The sequence below is a fragment of the Hyposmocoma kahamanoa genome, unplaced genomic scaffold, assembly GCF_003589595.1.
Source record: "Hyposmocoma kahamanoa isolate Upper Pololo Valley unplaced genomic scaffold, ASM358959v1 213, whole genome shotgun sequence".
NCBI classification, from domain to species: Eukaryota; Metazoa; Arthropoda; class Insecta; order Lepidoptera; family Cosmopterigidae; genus Hyposmocoma; species Hyposmocoma kahamanoa.
The window spans coordinates 722,738-737,940 of NW_020653734.1; the positions used below are offsets into that span (position 1 = coordinate 722,738).

General features: G+C 35.8%; 1 protein-coding gene across 1 annotated transcript; it reads right to left on the bottom strand.

Annotated features, from left to right (window-relative positions):
• Positions 1-5,080: 5,080 nt before the first annotated feature.
• Positions 5,081-14,774, bottom strand: LOC113227709. Its single transcript, XM_026460697.1, has 4 exons — positions 14,477-14,774; positions 11,746-11,892; positions 7,195-7,296; positions 5,081-5,784 (listed from the first exon to the last, which is right to left on the bottom strand). The coding sequence occupies exons 1-4, from the start codon at positions 14,772-14,774 to the stop codon at positions 5,618-5,620; spliced, it is 714 nt and encodes a 237-aa protein (XP_026316482.1). The 3' UTR covers positions 5,081-5,617.
• Between the last annotated feature and the right edge of the window lie 429 nt (positions 14,775-15,203).

The following is a 15,203-nucleotide window of genomic DNA, read 5'->3' on the forward strand; positions in this document are numbered from 1 at the left end:
AAGGCCTAGAGTATAGGAGTGCATTAGTCTTGCATTAAAATAAATTAATAAAAATGGAACAAAATCCAGACTTCATTTAAAATAGTGAGAGATTTCCATATTGCATTCTTTCTTTCGATAACTGTGTTCTGAAAAAACGTTAGTAGCCTTTGCCGGTCGAGAAGTTCGAGTAATCGAACGGGTGTGACGTCATTTCGGTTCGGTTTCGAATACGACAATTTGACGTTCAATTCGGGTGTTGGGAATAAAAATGAAAAGAAATCGTACGATGTCAAATCGAATCGGTCGACAACTGAGTTATCGTAAGGTTCTGAATTCACCCCCTAGTAGTAAACACTTCGTTTAGTATATGAGAAGAATCGAGCCCTGGTCATTAGAAACATTCGTTTTGTATCTAAAATATTCCCACCTCTCAATCAGAAGTCTTTGAGAGATAGATAAGTTTAAAGAGATTAACATTTTTACACTAACGTCACAGTATATTTATGTTAAGAAAAATATCAATTTTTATGAACAATAGTGACAGACGTAACATTAATACGAGGAATAAAAATAAATAGCTGTTCTTGACAGTCGACTTCACAAAGTCTTAATTTCATTTAAGGGGCAATGTACACGCTTCTATAATAATATTCCGATTGATATTCAAAATTTGAAATTTATTATGTTTAAAACTATTGTGAAACAAACATTTTACACTAAAGGTTATTAAACAACTTCTGCGTACTTGGATGACAAAAATCCGTGGTAGTGACCCGTTTAGGTCTTTCAGATATTCTTTATCTAATATGTTTAAATTAAATTTTGTAACGATAAATGTATTCAAATGTATATTTACAAAGAGCTACTCCTAGGGCTTCTTGCTCATTCTTCTCAGGTGAATCTGCCTTACGAAGGACCAGTAGAGTTTAATCAGTATGACGATTTCAAGTGTAACTTACTTACCTATGAAAAATATAGATTATTTGACTTTCAAAATCCAAATAATTTCATTACATTACCTATAATATTTTGCTATATAGGTTTACTCCCTTTACGTTCATTTCCTAACCTAATATCTTTACATAATTATTTTAAATTTTAATTTCCTACTTAATTCTCTTCTCAGAGGAGACCCGTGCCCAGTAGTGGGACGTATATGAGTTAGTAAAGTACCTACTTAAATTAGTTGATTAATTTAATAAAAATACATGTCCACTGCACACATCGGTAAAAGCGATTTAATGATATGTGTGAACTTAGTACCGAATTCGAATTGATCCCGCGCAGTAACTACAGCCCGAGCCGCTTCATTGTGAGAGGAGGCGTGTGCCCAGCTGTGTGAGTTAAATAACTCGCCTCGCCCATCGCTACTCGATAAACGCTAGTGAGGGGTCTCTTAATTTGTTTAAATGCATGTGAGTAAGCCTTCGTTCGCATTGTCATTGTCCTGCACGTTTAACACAATTAGTAATAATTAGAACGTCGTAACGTTTACATTCACAATCGAGACATTTTTGGCAAAATTTTACCGTCTGTCATAATCTATCGATAAAAATCTCGACAACAATTCCATGACTATTTAAAATTTTATGACAACTGACAATCCTGCAAAAGTAATTTTACTCCGTCTTCAAAAAAGACTGACCGCCTCGCTGACCCAATACGGGTTCGAAACTTCATTCGTTTTCCAAGGTTTGTGACCCGTCTTTGACGTGCAGGTTTCATAATGATATTATTCTTCGTTGTAGCGAGAGGTATAGCTACGCAATTTATGTGTACGTAATTTAAAAATTAAAATAATAGGTATAGTTGAAGAAATATTTGTACCGTTGTTATCTCTTGGGATGTCTTATCCTTTCTATCGCAACAGGATAATAGTCATTGACAAGTATTATTATAAATATACCTTAATTATTCGTATCACGTGTTTATATCAGGTATTCAAACGTGTCAAATGTCATTCTCAAAAAAGTCACAGACCCAATCGTTTTCCCAAAAAGATTCGTGTTTACTTAATTTTCTCTCTGTTTGTCATTTTTAGTCAATAATTAAAAAGACAAAACTATGAACCATTGTGGATAATTGCCAGATAATTATCATACCTATTTACCTGTTTAAATTCCATTTAAGGGAGCGAAGCCGTGTGTAGAGCTAGCTTAAATAATGAACATTGACAAAAAATGTTCTTTACACCTGCTGTCATTGCTTTGCAACATTTTGTTAGTATATTAAACATTATATTATATCGAATTTTACTAGAGTATACCTAGTTATTTAATACAGATGGCACACGCGTCACCGAGACGGCTCTCTCTTTTGTCCAATCGTCCAAAAGATAAAGCGATAACGCGAATCGGTGCAAGTAATATTTCGTCAACTACAATCGCTGCCGCGGTTCTGTTCCAACCGTTAGTTCTGGCTGCAATATTATTAAATAATCGTTTCTATACCGAACTATCTACACTTTTTACAATTGCAAATTGAAAAATTTAGGGAGTCCAACGCAATATTTAATAATTGACTGGTAGGATTTAACTATACCACCGTCGTTTGTAGGTGATGTGTGAACCTCTTATTGTACCGCGGTCAATGTCAGGTGATGTACAATATTACCTTAGCGATTAAATGTGTGTTTTTTTTAAATTTTACGCAGCAGTCAGTATTTTTATACTGACGGTAAGGAGATAAGTACTGCCCTCGTAATGATAAACGGCAAGACTATGCGTATTTTATACAGCAGTTGTGCCATTTTTCGTTCCGAGGGCGGAATACTCTGGAACGTTTCAGGTTTGATACCTGGGACAATCTTAATAGAACACTGTTTCTTGAATTCTGTTTCCGATTCGAATGATTTTCAAGTTATTCATTGTTGGCGAACTGCATTGTATCTTTTTGATCATTGTTTTCAGAATTGGAAAATAAAAATAAAATGCATTAAAGAAATACCTTAGGCCATTTGGTATTAAATGCCAAATTTTGCAGTTTTAAAAAGTGCACAGTCACCCTGACCTTTAAGAGTGTATTTGTGGGATTGTTTGGTATATTAGCCAAAAGATCTTCCGTCCTTGTGTACCTTAGTTACTACTGACCGGGTAGGTGAACACATTTTTTTAAATCGCAATTGATTAAGTCAAGTGTGATTCGTGGTCCATGACTACGCCGCCATTGAGGGAAAAGCCCGTCAAAAATCATAGCATTCGCTAAAAATATCGCATACATTCTATACAAAGACCGCAGTATGATGAAAAAAAAATGAAAGGAAAAGAAATTTTTAATAAAATAATAAATGACACTAAAATAAAGATTTTTAAATCAAATAAAAAATTAACCATAGACAGACTGTTAAAAAACGATAGTGCAAAATTTTACAGAAACTTTACACTTCCAAGTTTGACTATTAAAAATTACTCAATTAAGTAATTTTAAAATTTGGATGCATATGAGTGAGCCATTTCGACGTCTTTTATTACAAATTTTTATTGTTCTTTTACTATATTGTTCGTTAAACAGAGTATTGATAATTTTTAATCTAAAGTTAGCGTCTGAAAGCTAAATTTAGTTTTAAACTTGAACAAAAGGTTTCTTTAAAAATTTTACAACACTAACGTTCTTGTAACCTCTGTTTTCATAAGTTATTCTACAATTATATTTCATTTATATATTTTTTTTACATATCCCATTTTAAGCTAAAAATCACAATGATGTCGATTACGAAGTGAACATTTTAAAAACTAAAATTAACCTGTAAGTTGTAGAACTACTTATTTTACCAGAGAACAGAAAAGGCAAAGCTTCAAGAAATATTACACATTCAATACCGGTACGATTAAGAGTCATAGGCAAGAAGCCGAAACAAAGTTGTTATAATGGTTTATACAAAGATCGGACACAAAGAAAAATTCCTTAGATCTGACAGGACTCTAACCAGCGTCTGTAATGCCAATGTAGGGCAACCTTATTACAAGCTGAGCTACAGATCGATTCAGCAGATCTCACGAATTTCTCCAACCTTTTGCGATCTGTCTTTTTGGGTTTTAACGGCCGTCTGTTGATTGGCATTGAAGGAATTTTTCAAATTAGTGAGGTAATTTCACGAAAAATAAATTAATCTCATCGGAGTTAAACATCATGGTGTTCAATAAAATCTATGTTTGTGTTATTTACCTGAAGTTTAGGTAAATGTACTATTTTAAGTTAGGATACGATGGATATTAATTTTTTTTGTGAAATTACTCCACTAGTTTGTTATAGTCATTAATAACAAAGATCAAACACCCAGAAAAATCCATTCGTTCCGGTTGGATTAGAACCAGCACCCTCAGGCAATCCGTGCTAGATGCTCTGCCAATTAAGCCAGGGAACCAATCAGCAGACCATACGAACTTTTCTATGTGCTTCCCACTAACCACCACTTTATTGCCGTAGCGCCATCTATGACACATTTATTTCTTCATTTAGAGAGGTACTGAAATTTGGTTATTACAAAAAGTATGACAAATATTTATGTTACTAATGATAAATTATGTTTAATAAAAAATTATAAATAAACACACATAAATTATGAAATAAATTGCGTAGGTAAAGTATTATTTTCAATTTCGTTTAAAAAAATTGCAATATCTATCGAATCGACACCAGGCTAGTGACTATAGTTAAAAAATATATGTCTCTCGTATGTTAGACTTAAAATTACTAAATATAAGAACTAGAATTCATTTAAGCCTTTTAACAATCACACTTACTTTATTTTTAATATAACAGAATGCCTGAAAACCTTTTGAAAATGTTTCAATCAAATTTTAATAATTTTAATTTTCAAACAACCTGTTTGTGTTAGTTTCATATACCTACATTATTTTATAAATTAGTTGTAAGTGGTATTACGTCTTACAGTTAAGAAGGTATTTTACAAGCTAAGTATTTCCTAACGAATAACAATTTAAAAATAAACTTCATTGGTTACGTAAAAGTGTTAACGGTATTTCGGTAATTCTCAGACTAAAGTTCACTATTTAATATCCGAGGCAATTTTATTATTTAAATATTCAAGTATATTATCGTGTAATTATTAAATAATATTTCACGATACAGTAGTACCTACTCGAATATGAATAATGTTGCACGATAAAAAATCCAATACGTAATTAATAAAAATTGCCACGGAAATTAGATAGTGAACACTAGTCCGAGAATGACAGATTTAAAACATCTTCTAGTTTTTATTTCGAAAGACGGTCGTGTTATAATGTGATGATTTGTGTTTGACTATCCCGGTTTTATTTTTAAAATAATTAGTAAGTTATCCACGTGCGGTGGAGCTTGTATGATAACCGCGAGCCGCGTTCTGTGTGTGAAGATCTAACATTAGATTTGCTTTAGTGCCGATACACACGAGTTACAAACTATAGCTAGAAGTGGCCATTCTATTTGGACTCACTACATCACAAATAATCAAAATGGCCGCCACGTTGCTGCGCCCGCCATCGCAAAATGAAAGCACTTGGTCAACTGAAAGGCCATCGACTTGTTACATTTAGCAGCCACTTTTGACTTTTAGTGACGTCATTAGAAAAGCCTTATTTATCTTTATTTAAGAAGTTGTCTTAGTTGTTAGTCGATCTTTTGATTATCTGGTCTATTGGAAGGCAGACTTGTCACAGTTGCAGGCCGCTCCGCCATGTCCTTGCCGGCACTGCATGTTGCACCAGGCTTGCCAACCGTCATTCGTGTCGAGCAAGCGGGACTTTCCAATCGCCAGCTGCACAGGGATCTTGGTCGGATTCTCGTCGCAGGGGGGACAGCCTGGTTAAACATATTGAGTGGTTATTACCTGGAACCCCCACAATGATGTACTTATTTCTATGACACAGATGTATTAAATAATATTTTTTAAGCTCCTTTGATCCAGCTGGACTCGAACCAGCAGCTTTTCAGCCAAAATGGAGCTATCGCTCTCCCAACTCAGCTACGGAACTTGCAGGCCTTAGGCCTCTATGTGCTGTTGCAGAGCATGTTTTTTTTTGTTTTTAACGACTTTTTGCCGAAGCGCCGTCTGTGAGAAACCTATGAAAATCTTTTCTTCACTCAGCCAGGTACCTTCACAACAAACTAGTGGAGTGTATTCACAAAAAATATGGTACCTACCTAATTATCGTGGTAAAAACATTATGACCTTCAATAAAATAAATATTATAGACTTCATATTCATATTTTATGAATACATAAGGGCATAAATGTAATGTCCGTAATACATAATATTAGAAAATCTAATAATATCAAGAGGGCATTTCTTCAAAGCCGCAATTTTCTGTGTCCATGCACTAAACTCCACATATTTATTAAAATAAAAATCTACAAAGAAAGAGAGTATATTACAGGTTGAAAGTTAACTGGAGAGCACAAAATCTTTTCAAGAAAACTTTCGGACCTTCGGGAACAGAATCCGAAAGGTCTAAAACCTGACAACGGTGGCGTGACCAGAATGGAGAATCCAACACAAAGTGTCAAGGCTGCAAAGTTGTTGTTTGATGTGAGTGTTTGTATTGAAACACACAACTGTTCACGTCACTATAACGAGGAAAATAGTAGACGAAAGAAAAACAGTTGAACTATAACAAATCAGTTTAGTTCTTCGAGGAATTAAAACAATTTAATAAACAAAATTAGTTAGTCATTAATGTCTACAATAATAAGAATAAAACACAGTAACGGATTTATATTACACAAATAACGTAGTAATAACAAATTGAACGTGTTTTTATGTTATGTTTTTTTATCGAAAGAAAAAGTTAGGTGCACCACAGTCCATCGGCAAGTACGAATTTCAAAAACCTTTTCCATGCTAGCGTGGAAAAAACGCTTTTGCGTGCAGATTTCTTATAAAAAGCCTTTCAAGCTAGTGAGGTGAAAATACTATTACCACAGAAATCTATTGTTTAGATTTCTGTGAGCATTACCTACATATTATTATAAAGAGACTGTGTGACCAAAAGAGATTCCATTCGGTGATTATTGGCAAAATTAACAACACGCAATCGAAGGTTAATCCTAAATAAGTCAATGTGACTTACGAAAGGTTTTTGTGGAACCTGGAACTGTTTACTCGCAAGGCACATGTATCTATCTATATTATTACTAATTCAGATAGTCCTTTAGTACGTTTAATGATTATATCACATTACAAGCAGCAACGCCGGCGTTCGACATACTCACCTCTAACGACATATCTGTCAGTAATACAGAAGACTGCGCACACGCTTTTCCAGTCCACGCTAATTGAATGCTCCTGGGCGCTGCAACTGCACAAAGGTTCTCCTGGACAGACAAATAAGAATTATTGTCAACGCGTGATCGTATGAGAACAATAATTGTGTGGTATTCTTAAGCGGGAAATATTGTTTTACTAGATCAAATGGTTTAGGTATTTAGTTGAAGTAACGGTCTTACTAAAAATATACGATACACCTGAGGATATTGTTTAAAGAATGTGCTAATGTGTTCCGCGATAGGATGCATTTTATTCAATCATATAAAATCTTCAAAACCATTTGAATACAGGCAAGTCTAAAACGAATTTTTTATGAATAAAATATTTAACTTTGTACGTAATTTTTATACGGAGATATTTCTCTTATGTACTACAGAGAAGCTGCAAAATTTTGGTTTTCAACTGAAGCCCTAAATTCACATTTATTCCAAAATTTGCGAATTGCCCAGCAAGCGGTTTAACGACACTCGTGCCACCCGTCGCCATGGGACGCTTGTCGACGTCGGGTCTGTGTCAAATTTTCTCCGCCTTCTCTTATTTTATTCATATTAATTTTGAGCGCGAGGGTTGCGAGACGCGAGGGGCGACCCACACCACACACACCTCACCTCCTAAAATCTCAGCTCGCGTTTAAATACTTCGCCTTAACCCGTTCGTATGGAGAGTACTTAAATAGTATCGCACGCAAAAATCTCTATGGAGAAGCAGTGCGCAACAACTACACAGAAAGCCCTTGGAAATTGCACTGTAATGTCCGTAGTTAGTTTTTGAGATTCGCATAGCGAAGCGGAGCCCGAACTAATGTGCTTAATTTTACAGTACCTAAACGCTGTTGCTATGCATGAACGTGTTAAGGCGCATGTATACGCTAAAAAACTCGTCGTGTCTGCAACAGAAAAGACGAGAATGGCCTTGTACACGACAAGAATTTTGTTGGATCTAGTCTATTGCAGACAAGAAAATGATGAGTATGTACATGATACGAATGCTTTCGAGCAAACGTGTCATTGCACTTCCAGGTAGCTGTCGTTTTACTACCGACTGTGTAAAGAAATATGTTGACTACTAATTAAAAAAAATGGTGATTGCAATTTATATGTATAGAATAAGAAATATTTCTTTCCACGCCACAAAAGTACGTTGTTTATCTTTATAAATCTCTAAGGTTTTGTCCCACAATACGGGTCGTTCCTCTACTTAATTTATAAGTAAATCATGAATTTTATTAGTCGCAATAAAATTAGTGGTGCAACAGTGGTACTTTGGTGGTACTACATACAATAACGGCAGAGTGCGTCGAGGCGGGTATAGATAAGATTTGTTTCTTGTCCGGCGCCGAGCCTGTGTACACAGTTCGAGTGTAGAAACAACACGAATTCTTGCATAGACCCGGCGACTTTTCTTAGCGTGTACACGCGCCGTAACCGTGCTTTTTAGTTCACTACGTTGAAGCCTCTCATGACCAGCTGGCAGTAACTTCGGCCAAAGGGCAAACCATCCAAATAATTGCAATGACGTCATCAAGAAATCTAAATGGCAGATACAGGCGGCTCCGATTTTCGCTCTAGCTCATTATTGACTATACAATAGACATCAACGACGTCAGATTGAAGTAGGTATCCAATACTAATAATATTACTTATTTATAAGTGATCAATTTTCAATGTTTGGATGAACAGATTTGGATGTTATATATGTTTTAAAGGCAGTAGAAGTTCTTTGTGAAAGAGTTTGTCTAGGGAAGTAGTACCACCATGCTTATTATCTACAGTAGTATAAGCGTTACTGCTTTCCAATTTTGAAGGGTGAGGGTGTAGGTGAGACTACAGGGAATAGGGCACATGGTAGCTTATGACTAAGAGTGAAGGGCGAAGTGGCAGTGCATTGCGATTAAAGCTCTGTGTGGCGCTGCAGTGCAGGCGCACCAAATGAAATTTGTTGGAGACGTAGGCAGTTTACTGAGCGAACGTGGGGAAAGGTCGCCAAGATCGAAGATGTCCTTAACAAAGGCCTGGTTGCACATAACTAGAGTTAATGTGTATGAGAAGACTGAAGTAAGTTATTTTTTTATGATCCCTAGTGACGGGACGAACATGTCGTGCGCCTGCTGGTAAGCGACACCCCTGTCCACAACAGTTGCCGTGCCGCTCAGAGTATCTGGGGGGCTACTATTGCTACTGCGCCCGTCATTATATAATAAAGCTACAAATCCTGATTTAGAAAAATAGAACGTATACTTCCCGATATGGTGGAAAAAAGATATTTATACCGTTATACGCGGATGGGCTCCAAGGCAAAGAATCAAATGTGAGAAGACCTGAATGTGGAAAATGTAAACGAGTGATCAACGGCCTGCAAAAACTATAATACATGGGGGGATTTTTGTGCACTTTTATGAGATACACCTTGGTCAATTTCTGGAGAAAGTAAAAAATGTTCGAAATTCAAATAAACAAGATGGCCGCCATACTAATTTTGATGCCTTCTAGCACGGAAATTATTAGAGATAGGTAGGAGGTGCTGGAAGGAATGTCATAAAGGGTAATTAGTGGTCAACTGCTTAAAAAAATTCAAGATGGCGAATCCTAAATGGCGGCCGAAGAAAAATTTGCTTCGATGCGGCTGAAAATTGGCATACGAGTCTTTAGGAGTCTTTAATAATAATTTGGGGTCAAAAGTTTTTTTTCGCCATTTTTTAACATGGCTGCCATATAAGTGTTTTTTTCGTTAAAAATAGCTGCCGAAAGAGACTCGCTTTGTTTCAGCTGAAAATTGGCATGTGGAGGCCTCTAGAAGTGCCAAATAATAATGTGAGCTCGAAATTGGTTTTTCGCCATTTTCGAATATGGCCGCCATACAAGCGTTTGTTGGCAGTAGAAAAAAAATATTCTGATCCCTTCCAAAATGGTCATGTGGGAGTCTCTAGGAGTGCTTGAAAATAATTTGTGATCAATATTAATTTATCGCCATTTTTCAATATGGCTGCCTTAGAAGTATTTTTTGGCGGTAGATGAAAATTTGCTCTAATTCACTTGAAAATCGACATGTAGGGGTCTCTATGGGGGTTTAATAATAACTTCCGGTCAAAATTTATTTTTCTCCATTTTCCAATAGGTATGGCTGCCTTACAAACTTAGCGGTTGATAAAATTTTGCTCTAATTCTACTGAAAATCGTCATGAGGGGTTCTCTATGGATGTTTAATAATAATTTGCAGTCAAATTTTACTTTTTGCCATTTATCAATATAGGCGCCATTAAAGAGCTATGTTAATTTTTTTAAAGTCATAAGTGCCAAGGTATGCACGCCACCTTACGTAGGCAGTATACGGAGACTAGATTTCACAATTGTTCAAAATGTAAGGCATACTTCCCGATGTAGTGGAAATAATATCTTATTTACTTATACAACTTATAGCGTTGTTGTATCTCGACCGTCTCTCTGTTAGATTCTTTTTTCTTGGAAGCTATGTCAAAACGAGAAGTATTTAGGGACAAAATGCCTGACAATCACTTCAAATTTCTGGTCTCAAACTAGAGAATTTCCCGTACTATGAGTACCAGAGTAACGATAATTCTGAGGGCAAAAAGAACCAACTTAAAAATGTTTTTTCATAAATTGACTCATATCAGGGCTCGAATCTGGAACCTCCTCATCAAGCGCCCGTAGTACTAATCACTGTGCCACCGAAGAGCATAAGCATACCCCGTAATCTTAAACCGACCACGCGCCGCAGGCCGAGCCCGACCCCACCGTAGGTATAGCGCTCGTTCTGAGATATAAGTTGACAATTCCCATCTACATATAATTTAATGAGCACCCTTCAAAACACGCGCATGCTCATAATACTGCTTGGCGGCAGAAATAGGTAATGTGGCAGTACTTCCCTGAACGAACTTTTTCACCAGGAGCTATTCTAGACAACCTAGTTTAAGGGCCAGCGCAAACTGGCGAACGCCGGAGATTATCGAAGAGGATTGAATGCCCACCGCACACTGATGAGGGATATTCCTTACGATGTCGCGCATATCGGTGGATCCTGCCTCATGCCGGTGTTTTTTTTATTACACAAAGTCACGGGTCGAACAGATAGCGCGCTTGCTAGTAAGCGATACGCCTGTCCATAACAGTTGCAGTGCCACTCAGAGTTTTAAATCACAAAGACCTGAGGGGCACTGCCACTGCGTCCGTCACCCTGAGATATAAGTTGACAAGCCCCATGAGCCTGTAATTTCACCAGCACCCTTCAAAACCGGAACGCAGTAATGCTCACATTATTACTGCTTGGCGGCAGAAATAGGTAAGGTGGGTGGGTACTTCCTTTGACGAACTCTTTCACAAAAACCTCTAGTGCGCTATCTGAAGTGCTCTTCAATGATGCAGAGAGAAATGTACCATGATGCTGCGAGGTCGGTCTCAGGGCATTGAAATTAACACTTGATTTCAATTGAAACAGCATAAAACACATTCAAAACGCAGTGGCCCAATTTCACTTACCCAGATTGTAATAGCAGAGCGTGGGACAGACGGCCACTCTTGGCTCTCCATACTCGGTGTCGGTGTCGTTGATTCCTGAGAGAGCGCTCTGGATTCCTACAGGCAGCATGGCCGAGCAGCTCGGGCCACAGGTCGCTCCACCCAGGCCTGCGATTCAAATCATTATTATAAGATGTCATTTGTAAACGAATTTTGATGATTCTTTTTTTGTTGGAAAGAGAATACCACGGTATTGGTCCCATTTAAATTTGAAGAAATATTCCACCTCTAAGGGTGGCAAACTAAAGGATGAATCCGGTTTCAATAAAACTTGGCAAATAGATGTAATTCCCCTAACTTTTGAGGTCTGTACGGTCGAGCAGGTCGGTGCCTTCACACGTTTTCCGAGTGCTGTATACCTTCTTGGACGTGCAGTTTCATCACGTGTTTTCCTTCCTCGACCTCAGTCGATTACTGATATCGGTTCATTTAGAGTGATATTAGCCAGTGATGAAAGACGTTTAGATGGCACAGAAGTAGCGACAATCGCCAAATCGAATCGTAGATTTATTGTGCAGGGTCAAGAGCACGTCAAGTATGATACTTGAGACTTAAATTCAACTCTATGCCGCTTACGGTAAGAACGGTCCAAAGACAAAGTGTCAAGCTTGATGTGCTCTTGACTTTACTTAGATGTTGCCAAACTACTTTTCTTGCAGACCAATATAAAACAGGATAAGGCTTACTTGTCATCGGTTTTATTTAAATTATGAATACGATCTAGACGATTCGCCTTAAAAATGACATGAATCGATACATCTTCATAAAAATCGAATGATAATGTGCATCCCTAATCGGCAGAGTAAATCATATTAGCCAAGTCAAATTAATTTGTTTCAATTCATAAATTTTATATTTTTATGCGTGTTTTCAACCTTATCGTTCTCTTAACATCTTCCGAGATAATAACAATTAATAATAGCATTATTTATTGGAATAGAAAAAATTAAACATATTTTTATTTATGTGCTTAAGTCTTCCAACACAAGATAAATCCGCTTAAAAATTTGCGTGTTTTGTTGTATCTGCATATTATTACACCTATGTTTGCATTTAGATATTACAAATCAGCTATCTAAGTAGATATAAGTACTTACGAATTTTCAATAAACATACAATACACAACAGTGTTAGCAATTAATTAATCAATATTATTATTAATTCATTGTAATGCATTAATCCATTGTAATACAGGTCTAGACCTGTTGGCAACTAGTTGCCTAATACATACCTACTCCCTTAGAATAATAACGCATAGAATAATAGTTTCATATCAAACGAACTGTCACAAGTAACGCAAAAATCAAATTCATGTAGGTTAGTTTTAGTAGTAGGTTAATTTTCGGTTTTAGTGAATATTTATATAAAAATACAAGTTGAAACGCGTTACTTCCTTCTGGAATGTGATGTTAGTATCTATTTTATGTTTGTCTGACGTATTTTTACACTCATTTATCGCACATTTCGTCATTTTTAGGTAAAATTCTTGAGCTATATGCGGTGCAAGTTGACCTTGAGCACTCACGGCCCGCCCGCTCGTGTAGGAGCACTTCAATTTGCCTCACTTAGCGTGTGCGGGCTAGGTTTCTATGCGTTATTATTCTAAGCCTACTCCATTTTCTTACAAAAGTTTTAACTTATTATGATAAGTATCTATTAATTTAGCTCATAAGATTACTGTTACTAATGTATATGGTAAATAGGTCCAAAACAAATAAATTTCAGTTTCAATGCATGTTACAAAATTATATGTAACAATTGTTATAGCAATCAAACAGCTATTTTTATTTAATTTTGTTTGATTTCACTTCTCGTCTATTGTTTAGGTACTTGAGCAAAACGGAGCAATTTAGTGAGGAACAAATTACCTACCAATAGGAAAAATTTGGTGTGAATTGGGAGATGCCATTATTAATTAACCCAATGGTAATTGGCATCATTGTCAATGGCAACATTTTATAAAATTAGACATTTTTTTGGAAAATTTACATTTGCTTTTTTAACTAGAGAGAGATTTGTTAAATTTATTATTATTATATGGTTTTTGTGACTGATTGTAGAAGTATATGTTTTACGTAGTGATACAAAATGTCTTATCAATAACGCCTTTGTAACATGTGTTATCATAAAGAAATAAACTAATAGGAATTTATTGTTCTGAGAAAGTATACGATGAAAATGACTTAAGCAAAATATTTAATTCAAACATTTCTTCATTTGTAGATTTTCCGTTGTTTCTAAATTACTTCCGTAAAGGAAAAGGCAAAGTCTTAAAACCATGCAGCCAAATCTTGGTGAAACTAATGTTCATAATATATTGCTTTAGTTCAAAGGGAACACATTTTATAATTATAAAATTATAAATTAATTTTTAAGTTTAACTGAAAACCAAGATAAAATATACAAGACGAAATTTAAAAAATGTATTACATTATGATACTTACAGCTTACTGGACAATTGTATGTACATAATTATTTCTTCTCATTCTGTTGTTTTTGCACGTTCAAAAAAACAAGACAAGCGACAAACACAAAACAATTGTTGCACGGAAACAAAATAACACACAGCACTTTTAACACTAACACAAAAAGACGTATAATCAAAAACCCTTTGCCTTGAAGTAAACAAATTTATGCCACAAAGAAATCGGACAAAGGAAATCAAAATAAACAGCCAAATAAAAAAAAGAACCTGCGTGGCAAAGGTCCGCGCACAAGTTATTCCTCGTCGGCACTGACGGGACCCAAGAATCTTTGTCTTTTCTAAACTGAGCAAGGTATATCCTATTCAGTTCCCCGCTTTCATATTTCAATTGTAAAACAACTTCAGGAGTCTCTACTCGTCTCTTTCCAACAATTTCGTCAACGATTCCTATTGGCGGATTTATAACCGACTCGTTCTCTGATAGGTCGATTTCTGAGAAGGTGGCAACATCCCCTAATGTTGCCACGCCCACTAGGAGGGCTAAAATGGCTCGTGTTTTCGTCATCTGTGGAAAAAAGAAAAATTTTCAGGGGTTTAATTTTTTTATTTCAGTAGGTGGTTATTAAAAATGCTTTGGTGCGATAATTTGTGATTGTTCTCCTTTGAGATACCTAAAAGTTTGTTCACGTTGAATTTTTTGTCTAAACAACTTGTCTATTTTTAAATGGATAGATAGGGCATACCTATTCATTTAATATAAAAAATGCTTAAGTGGTTTTTTGACACAGAAAGTGATTTTTCTCGATTAATTAATGTTTTTCTTTTAAAAAAAAGAACCACCCCATTGCACTATTTTTTTAAATACAGTTTGAACTTAATCATGAGAAAAAAATGATACCAATCTAAATTTAAAAAATGTCATATCCTTATTGGAGTACGTACTTACTTGAACTAAAAGAAATTACAAAAAACATATAACCTACCTAATGGTACC